Genomic DNA, 23,479 nt, shown 5'->3' on the forward strand with positions numbered 1-23,479 from the left:
TTTTTCAATCAATTATACATTGAATTCAATGTCTCTGTTATATTGCATTTAAATGAATTAAAGTTTTAATGCAATAATAATAATAAAAAAAGTGAACCAATAATTGTCGGACAAAAGTCATTGTCCACTAATTATTTGTTGTGTTTATCGGATATAGTGGTCACCGCCGCTACAAACCCATAACAAACCCATTGGTGAGATATTTCCAGTGGTTTGACAACATGTGGGCCGAAGCGAGAAAACACGAGAAGAAGTTGAGAGGAATGATGGTTGACTACAGGCGTCGGGCCGAACGTCGCCGCGATTTCTATGACCGAATCCGATCGGATCCGTCGGCTTTTCTACAGGTCCACGGCTATCAACTAAAGATACACATCGACGCCAATTTGAGTGCTTCGGCCGAGTCGTCTCTGATGCCGTGGATGGGAGACACTACTAATATGATCGACAGGTTTGACGTGAGGGCACATCTCAATCAAGTAGATCTCGAAACAGTTCAGATGCAGACCAACTCTTCGTCGTCGGATAATAATAACAGCAACAATAATGCTAACGACTCGGACATTGAGAGGCAAATCAATTACGAAAGATACAGGAATTTAGTGCAAAACGACTTCTTAGGTATCGCTGAAGCCAAATGTTTGCATCAGATCTACTTAGAGGAAAGGTTTGGTGTGAATCAACAAAATCAACAGAAAGAGTTGAATAAAATGAATGCTAAAAAGCAGCCGAAGGCGGCCATTGGTTATGATTATAATGAAGACTCTAATTCTGTAAAAGTTCCGCTAAAGACCGAGTCAGAGGAAGAGTCTGAGGAAGAATCGTCTGATGAAGACTTGGACTTTGACACGAGTGTCAACATTGAACAGTTAGACAATGAGGGCGGACATCGTATAAATGGTATTGCACTTAAGTTTGGTATGAAAAACGACGATTTTGTCAAATACTTGGATGAGGACAGAGTCGAGGCCGAGAAGATTCGGTTGCAGAAGGAAGTGGAGAATGAAAAGTCAATGTTTACGGGACGCAAATCACGGCGCGAGCGACGGGCTCTTAAAGAGCAGCGACTGATGATATTGAGAAGCACTCAATTGGAACAATCGGATCGATCGATGGCCACTGATAGACATCATTCCGAACAGAGTTCGTCTGAATCGGAAGATTCGGTCGACGAAAACAAAATAGAATTTATCACCGAATTTACGTTTGGCGGCGACTCTACCGATGATGAACCAGCCAGTCGTGTGTCCGATAAAAACGCCGAAGAGATTAAGTCAAAGACCAAAAAGTTGAGAACCCATTTGAAGAACAAAACAGAATCGGTTCCATCGCTTCCTTTTTATGGACCAACACTTCCGGGAGAAGATACCGTCTCATCGGTGACAACAAACACAAAGAATACTTCGTTCAATAAGATAACACATTCTTCGAAACAAAGAACATATCGTTTAACTCGTCGATCGCGTTCGCGAAGTGGTTCTGTTGATCGTAACAGAAGATATTCTTATGGAAACAGATATAGAAGTCGAAGTAGATCTCGAGGCAGATATAGGGGTAGATCAAGAAGTAGATCGAGAAATAGACTAAGAAATAGATCGAGAAGTAGATCAAGATGTAGAACATATCGATCGAGTCGACGATCAAGAAGTCGTGATAGAAGAAGAAGAAGTAGATCTCATTCGCGTGACGACAGAAGAAAACGAAGTCCAAGACGTCGTTCAAAGTCACGCGAAAGACAGAGAGAGCGATCCAGAGATAGGGATAGAGATCGATATAGACGTGAGAGAAGGAGTTTAAGTAAAGAGATAAAAAAAGAACCGATTCTTGTCATCAAAGAAATCAAAACGAAAAAAGAAATCAAAAGTGATTTAACTTTAATTGATTTACCAAAAGAAGAAAAAGTAGTAAAAATAGTGGAAAATGAGTCCAATTCTAAAACTATTTCTGATGTATCGGTAAACGTATCAGCAATTGATGTGAAAGAATTACCAACAATTGATAAGAAAATTAATGAAGAAGTAAAAGAAGAAGAAGAAGAAGAAGAAGAAGAAGAAGAAGAAGAAAAGGACAAAGAAAAAGCTGAAACACTATTAAAGCCACCGACGCCTCCCATCAAGAGTTACTACAGGTCTTTAGATTACTTGAAACACAAAGTAGTTATGGATTTTTAAAATATTTTTTTAAATTTTAATATTGCTAGACATGATCTCATCGATAAGGATCAAAGTGGTGGTGATAGTGATGACCAATTGGAGACTAAAGAACAATACGATACAACAGAAAAGGAGACATATGTTGAAGGGTTGGTATTATTATTATAAATAAGATTTACTTATCTCTAATAAAATGATTAAATTTTTTCTCTCTCTTACATCTCATATCTAGAAGTAAAAAGAGTTGGACTAATGCTAGTAATATCCATAACACCGGACATAAAGTCAGTAAGAATTGTATTGTTTTTCCTTTTTGCGAAGCGCTGACCAAATTCAATGGCCAACTCCTGTGCCCATTATATTCAATATATTAACACATTATTATTATTATTATTTATTAACTAACCAAATATATGAGTCCATTGAATTCATTTGTTTTTTACGATTCACTTTTATTACTAGTCTTCGTCATCATCAACACCAACAACAACATCATCGACTACAACATCATCGACAACAACAACTACGACAACTGTGACACCTCAAGAAAGACTTAAGAGGAAAATGCAGGCACTTCTTGATAAACAATGTATGTTTCGTTTTTTGTACTGTAATTATTTGATTAGTTATCGTAATAATCACTATAATTATGAATTGCAGATAAAAATGATAAAAAAGCAGAAAAAGAGAAGAATCGCATCAAAATGCAGGAAAGGGAGGAACGGGATGACAGATACAGACAACTAAGATATAGGTCTGACTAATCAATTAATTAATTAGTTCTATAATTTATACTTAACTTTGTAATTGAATTGTAACAAAATTTATTTGATATTTATTTTTTTAGGAGACATAGTCGCGATCGGAGAGGTTCGCGATCCAGGTCTCGGTCCAGATCCAGATCCAGACAAAAGTCTACATCCAGTTCTTCKTATTAATAATGTATTATACAGTATATATATATATATACAAAATTATGTCGTATTATTAAAAATTTTTGTTAGCAATTTTTTTAATTTTATCAATAATAAATTAATTTATATACAGTATATAAATTATATATATATATATATAAAATTGTATTTATATTTTAGTTTATATATATACAGTATATATATATGATATGAAATGCATTTAATTATACATTTATAATACTGCATATGAATTATACAACAAATATTCAATGACTATATACATACTTAGATAATGTAATTATCATTGAATTAATGATTGCCATTAAAAATATGGAAATAACTAAAACCTATTAGCAAAAAAAATATATAATTTAAATACAAAAAAAACAGTGAAATTATTTTTTTAAAAGCAATTTTTTAATCTAAAAATATATATCAAATAATCAATTTTTTATCTATAATTTAAGTTTAAATATGAAAAAACGAGTAAACCGTTTTATAAAACATTGTACCGTAGTTTACAAAACAAATATAGTATGTGAGCAACAAATTGCTATAAATTAAAAAAATTATTTAAAATGTTTTTTGTTTTTGTTTGTTTGGAAAACTGGGTTTTAATTTCACTTGAATTGCAATAATAACATCAACTTCCGACACCAACTTGTCGTCTCAATTGTCGCTCTCCTGAGACCTCTTGTGCCGCCGTCTGAGTTCGCCTTTAGTATCATCCGAGTCGTTGTCGACGCCGTCAATCTCTTCTTCTTCTCCTTCTTGATTGCGATCATCGATCAGGTCAGTCGTGTCATCTTCTTTAACATCTTTTTTATCACTACTACTTTGGAGGCGCTCTTTCGATTCGTCGACCATTTTGGTAGGGAATAGCAAATCAATAACACAGACTATTAACTATTTTTTTTAAAAAAAATAAAGAATAAGATTATGACAATTAAACAAAACAAAAATCATTTAAAACAGCAAACAATTGTCAAAAAGACATACCAATCCTAAGATGGCTCCGCACAAAATGGTAACCAATGCAAAGATTATATAACTACCCCAATAGGGAATACCATAGTCTTCGACAAGTCGATTGTGAACAGCTCTCAGAGCCATCGATATCTTGAAGAAGTAGGACACGACTGACATACTGTTGTTTCAACGAAGAAAATTCAAAAACAAAATTCATGTTAAATATTATGTAAAACAACTTGTGATAGATAAAAGTCTTATTAACTAACAGTATAGAGTCGGGTGCCGTCCAAAGTGACACTGGATCTGCCTTTTGCCACGACTTCTCCTCAATATAACTAACAAATGCATTGGTATCACGGGTTCCCTTATACTGTCTGAAGACACCATCTTTGACGCTATTCATTGAGTGGACACACAAGTCATTAATAATTAACATATGATATGACATATATTTGACAAAAAAAGTGTTAATAATGTCTTCACACAAACTTACTGATAGATAGTAGGCAACTGAGTGACCAAAAATCGGCCGCTAAGTCCTGGATTGGCAGTCACGTCGACGGCGCCCACTTTGATACTGCGATGAAGACAAAACAAAGTTAACGATTGATTTGATTGCCGGTCATTGAATGTCATGTCATGTCATACCTGAGGTCATGACTCCACGTGGCGAACGAATTCCAGTCCTTTTGTAGGGCCCGACAGGCCGGACACCACGGAGCAAAAAACTCGACCATCCATTCACCCGATAACATGTCCGACCAGCTGTCCTCAGTCAATGTAATTACCGATCCTTTATTAGTGGCCTCAGCTGTCGGTGTGCACAACAACACCATCAACAGTGACAACACCACTACCACCGCTGTCGTCGATGACAACAGATATCTCATTGTTGTTGTCATTTGACGGACAAGTGATAACAATAACAGACCCGAAACTCAGTAATTGATTGATTGACAACTGTTTTCTTGATTTTGTTTTGTTTTTTAAAAAAATTATTAATTTGTTTTCAATTTAATAATTAATTTTATATCATATAATCAATGACTTAATCAATGAATGAATGAATGAATGAATGAAACAAATAATAAAAAACAATGCATTCATTGGATAGACATTACATAACAATATTCAATCAATCCATGCATTAATTTAGTGTAATTGACGTGGAGTTACATAAACAACAACAACATGTTTAGAGACATTAATTACGTGTAAATATTTGGTATTAAATTAATATTATAAACTAATTTCATATTTTGTGCAATAATTTTATTTTATATTATTAATAATAAAAAAGGGTTTGAAAAATTAAAATTAAATATATTTGGTCACCATATATATAATAATAATAACCGATAATCACCAGTATAAATTTTGTTGAAATTTATAAATATTAATAATTGAATATTTATTATATRTGATCTAATGTAGTTTAAAATAATTTTTTTAAAAATCTTATTTATTTTTAAAATGCATTGAAAATTGAAAAATTATCTAGGTTAAATTATTTAGTTTTAATAAGTTAGTAGTTCTGTAGTATTTTATTTATACATAGCATCAAAATTATTATTATTATTATTAAAATGTTAAAATAATTTATTTGTTATTTTTTTTGGAAATGATTATAAATTAATTTTTTCATTGACTACCGGTATTTTATAAATTATAATATATAGTATAATAGTTGTTGTAAATGGTTATATTAGCTAATATTTTGCCATAAATGTTATAACTTATGTTATATACTGTATAAATAAATTATTGAAAACCATTTGATACTTCAATTTATCAAATCACATAATATAATATTGTAATTTATAAATAATATAATATTTAGTGACTCATATTTATATTTTATATATTATTTTATAATAACTACAGTGATATTTATTATTATTATTATTATTATTATATAATCAATTAATGATTTGTAGTTAAGATTACAATAATACTACTGTATAAATGATTTCAATGTACACTAATTTATTATACAGTACAGAAAATAAAGTGTTTTATTTTTGACATATATTTTATTTAAAATTATTGATTCATACATTCATATCAAAAACAAAATTATATAAAAATATATTGAAATAAAACTGATATATTATACAAAATGCATATAAATTACATCTATATGTTATTATACATAAAATTCGATATAAAAAATGTAAAAATTCTGGTAATATTCATGAAAAATCCAATTTTGAAACAATTATTTAGATAATGGTTCTATATATTTATTGCGATCAAATTATTATTATCATTATATTAAGTTTATTATTATTTATACATATTTTTGTATATTTATGAAAATTTTTTAGGTAAAAAACATTTATTCATTCAAAAATAAATAAATAAAATAGTTTGCATAATATGTTATACGTTTCTATAGATATTATGTCAAAATATAGATAAAATGTATTGTTTGCTTATTGTAATTGTAGTCAAAAAACCTCTATACATAATAATAAAGAAAATGATACATTAATTTATATGTGTGAAATATTTATAGTATAAAAACATGTATTAGTAATAGCAGTACACTTATATTATTATTACAGTATTATTATAATATGAAATAATTTATATAAAAAACTGTGAAGCAATTGTACACAAAAATGTGTTTTTTTCAATCAATTAAATAGACATTGAATTAGCAAATCATTAGACTATTATCTATTTATCAATTAATAAAAATATCTATTTAATCGTTTAATTAATTGATATTTTTTGTAACATTAGTATAATATTCTATTGTATTATTGATTACTTGATTGCTTAACAAATCTAATCTTTTTTTATAAGAGTCATTAGCAGTTAGTATAAAAATTTTTATTTACTTTTTGTAATAATTATATTGAATATTATATTTATTAATAACAATTAAGCAATTGTTACAATAGATATGGTTTTTTGTATCCAAATGCGTTTAAAATAATAATTTTTACAATAAATAATCATATAAACAATTAATTTTTTTTATAATTATATTCATACTTATGTATTTTATAGTTAAAACCAAAGTTTATTTGAAAAAAATTAAATTTAAAAAATAATTATAACTTAAATATTTATTATTTAATTAAATCTGAATAACAGTACTTATTCTTTAAAAATATTTTTAATTAACTTTTAATTTTCATAGATTTAAAAAATAATATAAATCATATATTCAATCTGTCAAATTGATACTTATGTTTGATGTGTCCAAAACAATGATATGACTTTCAGTATCATATCAACATAATAACAGTATAGTTATTCATTATAACAATTATCGCATTATAATTTCATTGTATTTTTGGGAAACAATCACTAAAAAACAATAAATAAATAAAAAATTTTATTGTAATAATAATTTATAAATAATTTAAGAATATGATTGATATGAAATGTTTAATTATTAGCACAATGTCTATCTATAAAACAAATATTAATCATAATATTTAAGCAATTTTCTAAATAATTGGTTTCAATTTTATTTATTTGTCAATCATTTTTATTGCATTTTGTTATTGGATGATAAAAGTTATTAAAATTATATCTGAAACAATAAGATTATATAATTACTAAACTAACAAATGAATTATTCACTACAGTATACGATATATATAAATTTTACGATACAATAGCAATATATATATATATATATATATATATATATATATATATATATATATATATATAGGTATATAAATAAATGATTATAACAATTATCAATTTAATCATCGACACTAAAAACCTATTGAATTAATTTATATATATTTATTCTATAGGCGTCTATCAAATAGAAATTTTGTGCCAATATTTACATAGTTTATTGAAAATTGTTTACCAAAACTTTCATCGCATAACTTTATTTTTGTAGTATTAGATTGTTTGAAATATTTATGCTCTTTATTAAAAAATAAAAAGATATTTTTTTAATTTTATTTATCTATATTGCATAAACAAAATATACAATAATACAATATCAAACTTGACGACAACTATCTTGATATCAATATATATTGTATTAAACCGTTAAAATCATATTTTGATTATCATTTATTAATATATACAATAAATTTCAATAAAACTTTTTATTATTAATTGTTGATTCCATCTAAACAACGAAGCAATTCATTGACGTTTAGTAGTACTGTATAATAATATCATCAATACATACACACACACACACACACACACACACACACACACACACACACACACACACACACACATTAGCTATTGGTTAGTCATTAAATAACCCACCCTTTATGTAAACATTAGTCAACAACAAAAAACTATGGCTTTTATTTTTCTATCAAATAGTAAGTCAATAATAAATTTCAATAGATTTATATTGGATTTTCACTTCACAATCAAAAAAAGATTTTTCAACAATGATTTTTGATATATGCTTTTATCTACAGTATAGACAAAGCTAAGTAATTATTGGCCTCATATGTAACTTATATATTATGAAAGGCTATTGAAAAAAGGCATGAGAAGCTCTTTCTGATCAAACCTAACGGTTCTCCTCTTTGGTTGAAATTTACTTTTCTCACAGAATATCTGACAGAATAGTTGAGTACTACAAACCCAATGGATGTCAACTCAAAAAACGCAAATACATTACTGTGTATATGTATTATAAGCCAAATGCCGTTTTTTCGCAGTTTTATATTTTATCGCATCTTTTCTATAGTATTATAATAATTGTTATAAATCCTCTCTCTCTCTCTCTCTCTCTCTCTCTCTCTCTCTCTCTCTCTCACACACACACACACACACTGTATGGGCTCATTCAACGTGCAATACTATGTAGAGATCTGTTGTATATATTTTAGGCCATATCAGATGGGAATGGGATGTCTGAACAAAAGTTTCTCATACTTTTCTCTCTCGTATCTGATATGACACGTGTCACGCGTGCGAATACCCCAAAGGTTTTTCTGTTAAAATACAATTTGTGGCATCTTTTGTGTCAAATATATATGTATATACAGTACAGTAAAAATACGGTATTGTGTGCACATTGTATTTGCTGTAAAATAAATGCATTATAACATTATAACAAATACAAATAAATTCAGATCAAAGGCTCGCAAAAGTTATAGTCATTTGAAAAATAGTTATAAGCGATAAATCCTTTTATTATAAAAAGTTTTATATAACGTTATGTATTATATTATGTATGACATAATGAAAAATTGCATTTAATTAAAAATAGCTGTAAACTCACGTTTTGTCCATTAAATTGCACATTTCAAGTATCGATAATTATGTTTGCATTGATCTCTACTGTACTGTAGTATTTAAACTAATTACAGACAAAACTGATAAGTATAAATGATAGAAATTAATATTATATAATTTTGTTAGAAAATAAATTTTAATAAACACATAGAACTGCCAAATATTTATTATTATAATTAAAATGTTTATAATATTTGTTTAGTGGACACATAATTTTTAAATAAAATTCATTAAAATTCATAGTTAATTATTTCTATTATTGTTGACATTCATTATATTGAATCAGTGATAATAATAATAATACAAATAATAATACTGTAGTATTGTAAACAATGTTATGTAAAATACTATATAAATATATAAGTATTTTATTAATAGTGTTTGAATGGCATTTACTAAGAATTGTATGCATTAGCACACAATGACACAAACTTTTATTGTGTTTAGTGATAACTAAAAAAAATGTGTTTTATTTTAGTTTGATTTGTTGTTGAAAATAACAGATGCAATCAAATACTTGTATTGTATGGCGTTTTTGACTACTTTCACACACAAACACACACACCAAACACTAGTAATCGACATATATATATATATATATATATATATATATATATATATATATATATATATATATAAAAGACATGTTTGGTATTTTGTCATACCATTGGGATATTTATAGGATTGGATGGTTATGTGTGTGTWTGTGCTTTAACATAGAGTATATGATGGGAAACTCCAATAGTACTGTATATATATATATATATGGCTTATGTGTCCGGACTAGTGGTGAATCCACCAGAGAATTTTAGGCTAAATTAAGTGACATTCTAGTGGTTGAGTGAAAAATGCGACAAAATTTTCCCAGACTTTTGATACTTATATGATATCAATATTAGTCCTAACGCTTACACACACACTATATGTGTGGGTCCGTATGGTATGGTATGTGACTGTTTGCGCCCGCGATCTCTGGTTGGTCACGGAAAACGTGGGAAACATTATAATACAATAATAAATATATTATAGCTTAGCATTTGGTGTGATTAACACAATTATATAATACAATGTCGATAGTAATGAACACAAAAATTCCGTGGCATTTGTTTTCATCAGAAAATATAATAATAATACACAAAAAAATTATCACCAAATGATTCATCCAAATGAAGAAATTCTTGAGATTTGCATTTTATTATATGATATATATTATTAGTATATCGTATAACACATAATATGCAAAATATTTTTTTTGATATAAAAAATGCAATATATTTTATTATTATTATTATATGATATTTGAATATACAGTCTTTATATATTCAATTTATATTTTTGAAGTTATAAATGTATAAAATATTGATTTGAAATATAAAAAAAAATAAAAATAAGATAATAGTCAACAAGTAAATGAAAAAATAGTTTTAACATTATGAAAATTTTCTACTTTACTTACTATCAATTTTCAAAAAATCTATCTTTTATATTTTATTATAGAGACTAAAAATAATTTATTATAAAATTATGTTACCTTGGTTATACTCACTTACATAAATTTATTCAGAATATTCATATACTGTTTAGTATATAATATATATAATTATTTTTGTTAATTAACTCATTATACAAAGTAAACAAAAACAAATTATTATAGTTAATAAATATTATTTATAACTAGTGTCTTGATTTCCAACTAAAAAAATTATTTTGTCGGTTTAACGCTTATAACTGGGACTTAGTATGTCCACCGAACTTGACCAGTGGACGCTATTTCCGAAATTTTATTATAACTATAAATAACTATTTGTTAGGTTAGCAACTATAAAAACTTATAAATAACTATTTCATTTATTTTGAAAAATATAAGCATTAAATTGTAAAATATTGCTCAAAAATATGTAAAAACAAAAAGTAATAGTTATATAAATTATATAAAATGTGTAAACTGTTATCAACTCATATTACTTTTTTAACAATAGAAATATTTAGTTTATTTATATAAATCATTTTTGTAAATATGCTGAAAACAAGTAAATTATATATCAGTTGAAATATTTATAAGAAAATAAATAACTATTTCAATAACTATTTGGCTTTTTTGGCAATTATATACAACTATTTAATACATTTTAAATAACTATTTTAACAACTATTTGACGTTTTTTAGCAACTATTATAACAACTATTTAATAGAGTATAAAAAATTATTAATCAATACACTATTTATAACATAAAAGTATTGCACTTATCAACTGTATTAATGACTGTAAAAATTGTTTATATGTACAATAAGTTTACTTAACTATTTGTTTGTCTAGTTTTAATTTGCAAATTAATATAAATTTATGCGAACTTCAATTTAAATATAAAATAGTATAAATATATGTATTAATAGAAAATTAATTTTTGTAAAAAATAAAATAAAAATTTTTATATATTAATAAAAAATAAAAAATTTTAGATTATTCGTTATTAGTTAATATAAAATCTACCTTGTTGATAAATACTTTAGTATTAAACAGTAAATATAAAATAACTTATTTATACAATATATTTGAAAAATATTGCACTAAAGTGCCATTTAAGGCGTCGATATTACAGTGTAAATGCTATTATGTTATTAATTCACAAATAGTGCAGAATTTTACAAACAATTTGTATTATTTGTTACTTTATTTAATTTACCAAAAATTTAATTCATACATCTTTTACACTAACAATGTGTCCAATAAAATGGCAATTATAACAAAAAATATTCATTTAAATGTTTATAAAAGTATTTGTTTGAGAATTTTTTTTTATTATTGGAAACATCAAAATGACACAAAAAAGCAAACATACCGTACATCTGCCATCAACTCATTCTTATGATATACAAACACATAGAAAAAGTCTGATAAAAGTTAAACCTAAATATATGTATGAAAAGCGAGAGTTTGATTGAAAGAGAGAGAGAGAGAGAGAGAGAGAGAGAGAGAGAGAGAGAGAGAGAGAGAGAAGTATTAGTAAACAATTGAATGGATAAGAGTAAGAGTGAGACTATAGCTATAAAGCAGTTATATTTTGTTGTGTATGTGTGTTGAGTGCATATCAGAGGTTATGTTAGTTTGGGACTAGAAATGCATAATAAAAGGCTCATATAATAGATTTGCATGATTTGGTCGGACAGTCGAGTATGAAATAGTATGTATATATATGCATATACTGTATGAGTATATGTGCTGTCAATGGTACAGTATGAGTGCTGTAATGACAGTATTGTACGGTATATAATAATATAACAGTGCCGACAGTAGAGCACACGGATAGCAATAGTGACTATAATAGGGAGAGAGCGCGTGTGGCACTAGTAAAGCGATAACTACGGGCCCTCATTTGCATACAGCTGCACACCGGGACAACAATAGGATACATTTATATGTGTAGTGCACCGTTAGGGCTAACTGTGCGTATAGTGTGTGTGTGTGTATATATTCAGTGTGTACCAGACTCCATTAGTCTGGAAAATGTATTTTTATATCAAATAACAAATACATATACAGTAGAGTACAGTACAATACCTTATAATATATATACATTCAAAGTTTGCTTTAATTGCCATTTTTTAGTATATATAAGCTATTAATATAAGTTTTTGTTTGTTAATTTTTAATCACTTTTGCACACCAATCGTGACATTGATAGAGAGAGAGAGAGAGGTTATTAAACGTTTTATTTCAATTTTTTGTAAAGTTGTTAATTTTCAGCTAAAAAATACCTAGATGATACTAAAGTGTTCAAACAAAATATTATACAGTATATTATAATTACAAATCATTGTACAACTGTCTGCTATATATAATATGGGTATTATGGCAATGAACCCGACTATTGCTCCGTACCATTAAAATTGCATTATTATAGTTATGGATAAAATATACAGCTCTTTAAAAAGATGGCCCGCATTTTTAATTTCAATTTATATGTACAGTACATATATATATATATATATGTATAACTTGCTGTATAAAACAAATGCACAAATCTTGCCAACAAAAAATATATTACAGATTTGCAATAAATTGCAACACATTTATGCTATTAAATAATATATATAGCAATTAAAAATGTAATAATAAAATTCAAAGAATATAGTGTATGTTTTTAAAAAATAACAATTATCATTTGTTGCAGACGGTTGATTGTATATACAGGTATATATATATATACAATTTAATATAATAATATAATAGTTACCGTATACAATATATATATATATATATACAGTATAACTTTACCTCATATCATGAAAAATTTATATATTATACTATAATAATTATAGCATACTTTTTATTATTTAAAAATATATTGAAATATATTAAATAATGTTAAATATAATAAAACGCAACTTAAATTTTCGAGATATTCAAATAAATATTGATGACAAAATATTTTTAATACAAATCAATTAAATAATATTGCATAATTATATATATATAGCATATATTTTATTTATGTATGAAATGTATACATAATTAATATAAAATGTAAATTTATTTAATGATAGGGTAAAACATTAGACCTACATTATGTGTGTGGTATACCATAAAAATTGAGGGCCAATTTTATTTGCAGTCAAATATAAAGTGCATTAATTATTAGTGAAATCCGTTTATACAATACTTGTGATAACATTAAACTTTTTTTTGTGGGTCGCGAGCACTATGAGAGGCGCCAATAGAGATCCTATGGCATCCCTCTCTACCAGTGTCTGGATTGTTGAATATATATATAGTATTGAAGTCCATCAGTGCTTTATTGTTAAGGCATTGAGAGTATAATATAATAATATATTATACATATATAAATTTATATATATTGTCAAACACTGTGCTATACTCTCTCTGTACAGTATATACAGACACACATGTATTGAACGGGCACTGGAAAGGCGGTTCGTTGTGAGGTTCCCTATGAAACATACAGCTCTCTCTCTCTCTCTCTCTCTTTATGAGAGGTAGAAACGCGTGCGTCTCATAACAGTACTAATACTTTGGACTATAATATTAGTGAAACCAACCGATAGACCCATTGATAGACAGACACAGAGAAAGAGAGAGAGAGAGTGATGTGATGCCAATCTCTCTCTTATATATATAAATTTATATTTAATATATAACAGTATTTGGAAACTATTTTCTCACTACTCTTTTTAAAAAACGACTTATTTTAAAAAACTTTATATATAAATATATTTTTTAATTTAAATTGTTGTGAAATTAATTTAATAATTTGTTTTCTAAAAACGATATCATAGATAAACTGCATATAAATTGTCAATAGTTTGTCAACATTATTTTTTGGTGTCCAAAATAACAACAAAACAAAATCATATATTCAAAGTGTTCAAACATCTGCGTCCAAATACAAAACACTGGTTTTATTTTCATACCAAACCAACACTGGGTTCCTATGAGTGCTCATTTATAATATAATTGTTATATCATTTATAATATAAAAGTAATATATAAAGTGCTGCTAACTGTTAATGCTAAAATTAAAAATGTTACAAAATTTATAAATTTACTAAAAAATTATTTTTTTTCTGTGCGAATCTAAACCAGTGTTTAATATATATATAACAAATATTTTTTAATTAATTAAGTCCGTCCCACACAAGCTTATCATATATTTTTGTTGTTGTCGTCGATAAACAACTATTTAACTTAATTGAACAAAAGTCTAGTCCAAAATAATTTGTGGTCCAATGCCTCGAGGATTTCTAGTCAAACGTTATACCAATCAGTTGCCAACTGATAATCAATCGGCTAATGATTGTCCATTGCCGCTACAGTTGACCACTCGGCCAATGATCTATCGGTACTCGGATGAGGATCGGTCAGAGTCGAGCTCATCGGATGCCGAAGCGCTGGCCAGTAATACACCGTCGCCGTTGCCAATCACACATTCAACTACACATTCATTGGTTTCATTAGCTCTGTCGCCACCGTTATTGTCTTATAGCAAAAAATACAGCAATTGTGAGGTAATGTCATTATAAATAATATATCATTATACTATATATACAATACAATACTATATATATATATATATATATATAAATTGTTGCATTTTTATAGTGTAGAGTAAAAGTACTATACTGTAAAGTATTATTAGTGAAGTACAGGGAAATACAGGGAAGTACTTACTTATATAATATTATTGTATTTATATTGAATCCTTACGTTTGATGATATCGACTGTTAATGATAGGTCTGTTGGCAAATATTATACATTATATTATATTATCTCTCACTTTAGTCACGCTATTCCTAAATTAATCTTAAAAATGTTTGGGAAAAACTGAAATGTCGTGAAAGTTAGGCATTATATCACATAATTATATACATATATATATCTACTGTAATGCTCTGTTATTTTAATTTAAAAAAATATATTTTATTGTATTTATAACATTAACTCATTTATTAGTAAAGACATTTAAAAAAACTATTTATTTGAATAGCTTTATTATTATTATTACTACTACTACTACTACTACAGTATTATACTATTTTTATACTAAATATTTATTGTAATTAGTCATTAATTATAATTATATAATTATTTACATAATTATTAGTATATTTTTAGCATTTAATTTTTTGTAACAAAAAAACTGCTTAATTAACAAAATATTATAATTAGACATATATTTATTGTCACTATCACTCATAGTTACCACAAGAAGCGCCGCTTGCTTTGACCAAAAACTCTTATCCAACCAAACGGAAGAGTACGGTCAGTACTCCTCCCGCCGATGATGAAAGTCCATCAGCTCTAGACCTGCGATGTCCGGGATTTATATTCCATTTTCCCGATCGGATGCCATCGTCAGCGCCGACGGCATACCAACGAAATCTCTCCACTCTAGTCAAGCGTTCGGATAGTAAGTCATCGACATCTCAGTCGACGTCGAAAAAGCGAAACCAAAGCGAAAACCAAAAACCTCCGAAACGGCATAAAGTCATTCGTAAATTGAATTTCGATGAACACAAGTCATCGCCAGTTTCGGGYACTTTTATACGCGATTCGGACAGTGAAGACGACTACAACCATCAGACGTGTGTCAGAAGATCCGGTGATATTGATCCGAGTCTTAACGTAGTGGTCATCACCGACGAGGCCCGAGCAGAGATCGAAAAGATCGAAAACAAAATCGGCGACTATATCTGTGCGCTCTGTAAGGAAAAATATGACGACGCTTTCGGTTTGGCCCAACACAGATGCACACGTATTGTTCACGTAGAATACCGGTGCCCGGAATGTGATAAAGTATTCAACTGTCCGGCAAATCTGGCATCGCATCGTCGATGGCATAAACCGAGACCCAACGGCGGCAATGGCAACAGTGGTGGCACCAAAAAAAACAAAGTATCGGTAATGGGAACGGCAGTCATACAATCGGATATCAATACGACCAGCAATTGTTCCATTGAAAGCACTTCCAGCGCCTCAGATGAGACAAACAGTCAGAGTCAGGAAAGTATTGATGGAAAGTATGAATGCGAGTGCTGTCATAAAAAGTTTAGACGAAATGCTTACTTAAAAAGACATTTACTGTCATTGCATAACATCGACATTGAAAACAATAATAAGTCATCAGATGGTAAACACAACAATGAATTTGCATTTATTGCTAAACAATTAGCCAAACGAAAGCATTCAGCAAACGATAGACAATTATCGACTGAAAACGACTATCAATATCGTTGTCTGTTATGTAATCTGGTTTTCAATAGTGATTTAGCGCTTCAAATGCATAACAAATCGGTGCACATCATTGCAAGCCAACAGTCCCTGAATTGCAAGTACTGTCCCAATGTATTGCCAAATGAAGCTGATCTTACAAAACATATCAATAAATATCATACAAAAAATGATAATCAAAATAATGAGTCTATACTCAAGTCAGTCCAAACTCTTATTAAACAAGAAGTCATTTAAAAAACAAATTAAAAAATATTTGTTGTATTGCTTTATATATTTATATGTATGTGTTTTAAACTATTTAAATAATATTTATAAATATATAAAAAATATTGTAACCATTGCTAGTCATTTGCATATTCTATAAGGATTTTCTATTAATATTTGAATAATTTATAAGGAATTATACAAAATTATATTATTATATAATATATAATATAAGTCCAAACATAGTAGTCATATATATAGTCTAGTCATTAATATCAGAATGCATTTATAAAGTAATAACTTTTAATGTTATAAAACTAGTGTAATATTTGTATTTTATATTTGTATATTAAGCTATAATTTTATGAATATATAATATTGTATTTATTAATATATTTCTTTGTTAAATTATAAAATATTACAATATATAACATTATTTAATATAAATTTATAAATTGCAAAAAAAATATTTTGAGTATAACTCTTAATTTATTATTATTATTATTATTAATTATTTTAATTTATCATTAAAGCTAATTAGAATATCATTAAAGTATTAATTATATATATATACAGTTTATGTAATGCATTAAATTATTATTAACTTATACTATTAAAATTGATACATTATTAAAAAAATAAAATTATTTTATTTCATAGCATTCAAATTATCTAATGTATAGATAAAAATGATGATAACATTGTTTAGACAATTATCTTTAAAAAACATTTAGATAACTTATGAAAAAATATATAAATATATCATTTATATATTAGTTGTGCCTTTTTTGGATGTTTAGTTTTTTGGGAGTAAAATTCATAAACCATTATTATTTATACAATTTTTTTGGTGCATTGGAATCTACAGTATAGTACTTAATACTTAATGTCAAAAACAATTTAGTTACTATAGTTAAATATTCAAAATAAAAAACAATGTAACAAAAAAACGGAACAATTTTTGTTGTTAATTAAAATTACTAAATATATAATCAAATTGTTTTATCAATGATTAAATATGTAAGAGATTTGATGCCAAACTTTTCAAACTTTTTTGCATTATTAACCAGTTTTTTGTAATCAGTGACTATTAATGTTAATATATCTCTAAACTTTTAGAAAAATATTTGGAATTTTTGTGAGCTTTATAATTCAAAATAATATTAAATATTAAAATTATAATAATACTATAAGTTTACATAAATTAAATTAATAAATGCACTCATGTTTTAAAACATATTGTTTTATTATTGATTAGTTAATATAGTTTGTAATTATGTAACATTGTAATATAATTAAAAAAATAGTTTWAAAAAACGCTACATAAATAGAAAAAAATATTTATAAAATATATAAATACAAAAAAATTAACGAATTTAAATAATGTCTAAATAATATTAAACACAAAACAACAAATTGTTAAACAAGTTTTATTAGCTAATTGAGTGGTAATATAGTAGTCGTATGGTTTGTTTGAGTAAAATTTTAGTGATAAATAAAGATCTCTTAAATAGAGGCTTAATATCTAAGATTGAAATCATATTTTTTTTTGGAGAGCCGTTACCTAAGCAACTCATGTCATAGTTTGCACTATTATGTGATCATAAAAAGGTCAACAGATTGTCATAAACATTGCTGTATTAGCTTTTATATGATATGATATAATACGTAATAATACTACAGTATATACTGTATATACAGTATGTTATATTATATCAAAAATATATTATATGTTATATAATATATATATATATATTATATTATATATATATATATATATATATATATACTGTACACACGACTTATAATGTAAAGCATATTATCCATTGGTATACATAAGCAATAAAGTACAGCAAAAAACCACAAAACGATTCCAATAGTTAGTTGAAAAAGTTTTTCAATACATGTTTCCACAGTTAGATAGTGGCATATATTGTCAATTATTATATATAATATATTTACCCTGTATTTAAGTTACAGTATATACATATCTATATATATATATAAATTCATTATATATAGCCATTTGAGTGCAATATGCGTGTATGTGTGTATGTATTAGCTAATAAAGCTAACGTTGGACTCAACTAACTAAACTCCAAACTAAACTCATCCCTAACAGTGACTCTGAAAGTTGCAATTATTTGTTGAAAAATAAATTTAGTTTCTTCTATATTCTATTATTATTGACAACGATATGATAACACTGATAAAGTGGTTCACAACACACACACACACAATCATAAATGAAACTTTAGAAGCAATTGTTGGGCGTATTTATGTAATACCGGTGCCAGCGATGGTCAATATGATGCTAAGTGTGTGTGTACTGTATGTGTGTGTTGTGTTTCTTAGGCAAAGACACGCAAAACAAAAGTTAAACTCATGGCTGTCGTCACGCAAATCATCGCTTTTCATATGTTTTTTTCTGTAATAGCATTGGTATTATATAAGTGAAAGCATTGGTAGGTAATAGGCTTACCCACACACTGCCTGTGCATTTAATTCTTGCGCTCAAAGAGCAAAGAGAGAGAGAGAGAGAGAGAGAGAGAGAGAGAGAGAATACCTGTAACATAATCATCGATTAYAACCATAAGGAGAGCACAGGTTTAATGTCTTTATATAATACAATATATACTGTATATATAAAATAACTGTCGCTAACAGTTAGTTGAGTGTAAAATATAGAGAAATGTGATACTAAAGCTACCAGTGCTGGTGCTCTCTATTTCTCTATATCTATCTCTTTATAGTTGTTTTAGACGACAATTCAATGCAACTATTTATTGAGTTTTGTCGTTCAAAAAAATAAGATCTGTAGAGAAATGCAGTCATTAGCGAACCTTAACATAAAACTTGGAAAATAAATTAAAATATCAAAATACAGTCAATGAATCGCATTTCTACTTTCTCTATACAATATATACGGTATTTCTATTATAATAAGTAATATTATAACAGTATTTATCATTATTATTATATTTGTTTGTAACTCTATTTGCTTGTTTTTATATTATTATAGACCTAAATGTAGAAATAAAAAGTTGAAAACTAATCATAACATTTTTTAAAAAATAAATAAATGTATGTATAGATTACATAAATAGCTTATAAACTGCTGCAATATAAATGTAATATATATATATATATATATATATATTGAACAGAAATTTTATATATTGAATATATTAAAGATAGTGATGAATATATAAATGAGAAGCCTATATACCCCATGAAAACTGGGCATTCAATAGGAGTTTGTTGTAGTCAATAGTTTTTAGTAGACATACATTCACAGCGAAACCATATCAACAAAACTTTTCTGAAGGAATTCAATTCAATTCATTTTATTTCAATTTCAATTGATTTCAATTATGCATCGCTTTTACCAATTCATTAATTGCAATGAAAAACAGCATTTAATAATAATAATAAAATTGCATTAAATATTCAAACAAATGCTATATAACTTAATAAGAGTATATTATATAAGTATCAAAAACAACATTTTTCAACTTTTGATAAAAATTTCAACTAATACAGTACATTAAAATTTATTATTGAATTTATTTACAATTATGTGTTGAAATTTTTTTTAAAATATAAATAGAAAAATAAAGAAAAAAAGTGTTTTGCTATTTTGAATGATCTAAATAATACTAATAATAATATTGTTTTGTGTGTTATTTTGTTGCATAATATTATTTTGCATACAAAACTGTTTTTATGATATTATTATTATTATTATTTCTCTTGATGTGGAAAACCATTATTAATCGTTTTATTACTTGTATATATATATGATAGATATAATAATACAGTATTTATTATATAATATTAATAAATATTCAGTACACCAACAAAATTATAAATAATTAAATTTTATGTTGATTAAAAATACTTTGAATATTAAATTTTAATTAATCAATATATAAAAAACACTATATGTTCACTTGTATGCATTATTGTATAATATTGTATATATTTAATATACAGTACATCAATGTATATCGCTTTACATGTAGAGTATATTTATATAATAATAATAAACTGAATGCCTGTTGCAATTGCTAACAATATAACATATTATTAAATATCAAACTTTTTTATTGTATGCAATGACAACACACCGGTGTTGTACTGTATATACAATTTTATATTAAATGATGATAAAAGCCGAATAGGCATTTCATTGTCCACATTATTTCAGTGAAAATATTATATTATATTATATAAAGATATAGTAGTAGACCTGTATTATTATTATTATTGTTGTTGGGCTTATGTAAACGGTTTTAATATTGTAATAATATTGTAAATGCAATTATATTTTTCTCTGTGTTGTATGACATGACTGTCGAGGAAGTGAATAGAAAAGACAATAAGAGTATTCATTATATAAAATTAACTTATACTCTAACAAGTGCTCTCTCTCTCTCTTTCTTTCCTTCTATCTATCTATCTATCTATTCATCTATCTATCCATATATCTATCCATATATTTATCTAACTAACTATCTATCTATCTATCTTTCCTAAATTGATACCGGTGCCAACAACACTACACACAAATAGTATACAGTATATATCTAATCTATTTTTATTGCAATTGTCTTTACTATAATATTATTGCATCTTCTGCTATATGAAACATTCAAACTTTTATTTATTTTTTATTTTTTCACTTTAAGCCACTTTTTAGAGCCAATCGATCAAACACAACAAAAATTATTATTATTACTAACAGTATATTTCATTTGTGTAACACAAAAGCCATTTATGCAACCATTAGTTGTGAACAATACCTTTCAATAACTTTCTCTATAACTACAATATATCTATCTATCTCTCTCTCTCTCTCTCTCAATATATTTATGCTTTTCCCTACCGATGCCCTAAAAGCATTGGATACTCCTTAACCACCACCAGTACCAGTACAGTACAAGTGCAACACAACATTATTATAGGTATGATAGTCTCTCTCTCTCTCTCTCTCTCTCTCTCTCTCTCTCTCTCTCTCTCTCTCTCTCTCTCTCTCTCTCTCTCTCTCTCTCTCTCTCTCTCTCTGAGATAATAGAAAATATGACAAAACCTATTGCCATATAATTTATCAAAACATATTAAACCGCATATCATGTGATAATAGTTTAGATAATTTTCTGTTATAATATTAACTCAAATTACGGGTATATTTGAAACAATAATGAAGTTTTTGTAAAGACTGCTGCTATGGGCATCTGATTGCTGATTATGGCTCTCTTAATACAGTATTATATTTATTTATTATATATAGTAATATAATAATATATATTAAATATTTTGTTTGTTTTGAATATCGATTCAATAGCTAACAAACACAAACACACACACAATACCTGTAATAAACAGTTGTCATACTGTTAGACAATGTTTTTTTTATCAAAAGATATTTAACTGATGTTATGTTTAATATATTGAATATATTATTGTTATGTAAACTTATTTTAGTCGTAAATTTTTGTGTTTAATAATTCCTTTGCAATGATAGAGAAAAAATCGATTTAAGAAAAAAAAATAGTTATCAATATTTATATTCACATACGTTTAGACAAAAATAAAATATTAATATAATTTCATAATTTATTTTGTATGTATTTAAATATATTATTATTATATAGGATATTAAAAAAACATTTTTTTATTTGCATTAAATACAGTAGGGTTTTTTTGTGTGTTACATAAAACTATCGATACAAAAATCATATAATAATAATAACTATATGCAATATTAGAGTCGATTTTTATATATTTGCTAATATATTTACCATAAGTTTTATTACTCTAATCTCTAATTTTGCAATTTTAATGGTCCAAAAAATTTTCCAGTCATAGGATATATTATAGATATGTCCAATAGATATATCAATAATAGGAGACTCTTAGCTTCTATCACTTAGTTTTAGTTTAAATCAAAAAGTAATTTAAGTAATTATCAGATTATTTGATGACATAATCGGATAAAAAAAATATTTGAAACCAACTGAATATTTCTGTATTATTATTACAATTTTTTTTTGTTTAGTACAGAGCTGTCGGAAGGGAACAGATGTCGGGAACGACTATTATAGTCTCATTGAAGACTTTTGACAACTTGTGGAGCGTTTATATACAGTATATATCAATACAATGAGTTGCCATTAGGTTCTTACAGTTTAGGAGAGARAGAGAGAGAGAGAGCCCTTATCCCTCTCTCCATAA

At 26.6% G+C, this 23,479-nt stretch overlaps 3 protein-coding genes across 3 annotated transcripts; 2 read left to right on the top strand and 1 right to left on the bottom strand.

Moving 5' to 3' along the window:
* Positions 1–50: 50 nt before the first annotated feature.
* Positions 51–3,091, top strand: LOC128952850 (CLK4-associating serine/arginine rich protein-like). Its single transcript, XM_054298303.1, has 6 exons — positions 51–2,128; positions 2,201–2,302; positions 2,386–2,437; positions 2,616–2,742; positions 2,814–2,907; positions 3,001–3,091. Exons 1-6 carry the CDS (start codon positions 222–224, stop codon positions 3,089–3,091), a joined length of 2,373 nt encoding a protein of 790 aa, XP_054154278.1. The 5' UTR covers positions 51–221.
* Positions 3,092–3,578: 487 nt separating this feature from the next.
* LOC128952744 (thioredoxin-related transmembrane protein 1-like) lies at positions 3,579–5,125 on the bottom strand. Its single transcript, XM_054298181.1, has 5 exons — positions 4,688–5,125; positions 4,533–4,616; positions 4,306–4,434; positions 4,067–4,214; positions 3,579–3,973 (listed from the first exon to the last, which is right to left on the bottom strand). Exons 1-5 carry the CDS (start codon positions 4,939–4,941, stop codon positions 3,737–3,739), a joined length of 852 nt encoding a protein of 283 aa, XP_054154156.1. The 5' UTR covers positions 4,942–5,125; the 3' UTR covers positions 3,579–3,736.
* A 9,907-nt stretch (positions 5,126–15,032) lies between these two features.
* On the top strand, positions 15,033–17,272 carry LOC128952851 (insulinoma-associated protein 1a-like). The gene is made up of 3 exons (XM_054298304.1): positions 15,033–15,311; positions 16,004–16,184; positions 16,275–17,272. The coding sequence occupies exons 1-3, from the start codon at positions 15,033–15,035 to the stop codon at positions 17,270–17,272; spliced, it is 1,458 nt and encodes a 485-aa protein (XP_054154279.1).
* The last annotated feature ends 6,207 nt before the right edge of the window (positions 17,273–23,479 follow it).

This window comes from Oppia nitens, unplaced genomic scaffold (genome assembly GCF_028296485.1).
Source record: "Oppia nitens isolate AA-2021 unplaced genomic scaffold, nextdenovo-longstitch-racon4-pilon3 scaffold1_pilon_pilon_pilon, whole genome shotgun sequence".
In the NCBI taxonomy this organism is placed as follows: Eukaryota; Metazoa; Arthropoda; class Arachnida; order Sarcoptiformes; family Oppiidae; genus Oppia; species Oppia nitens.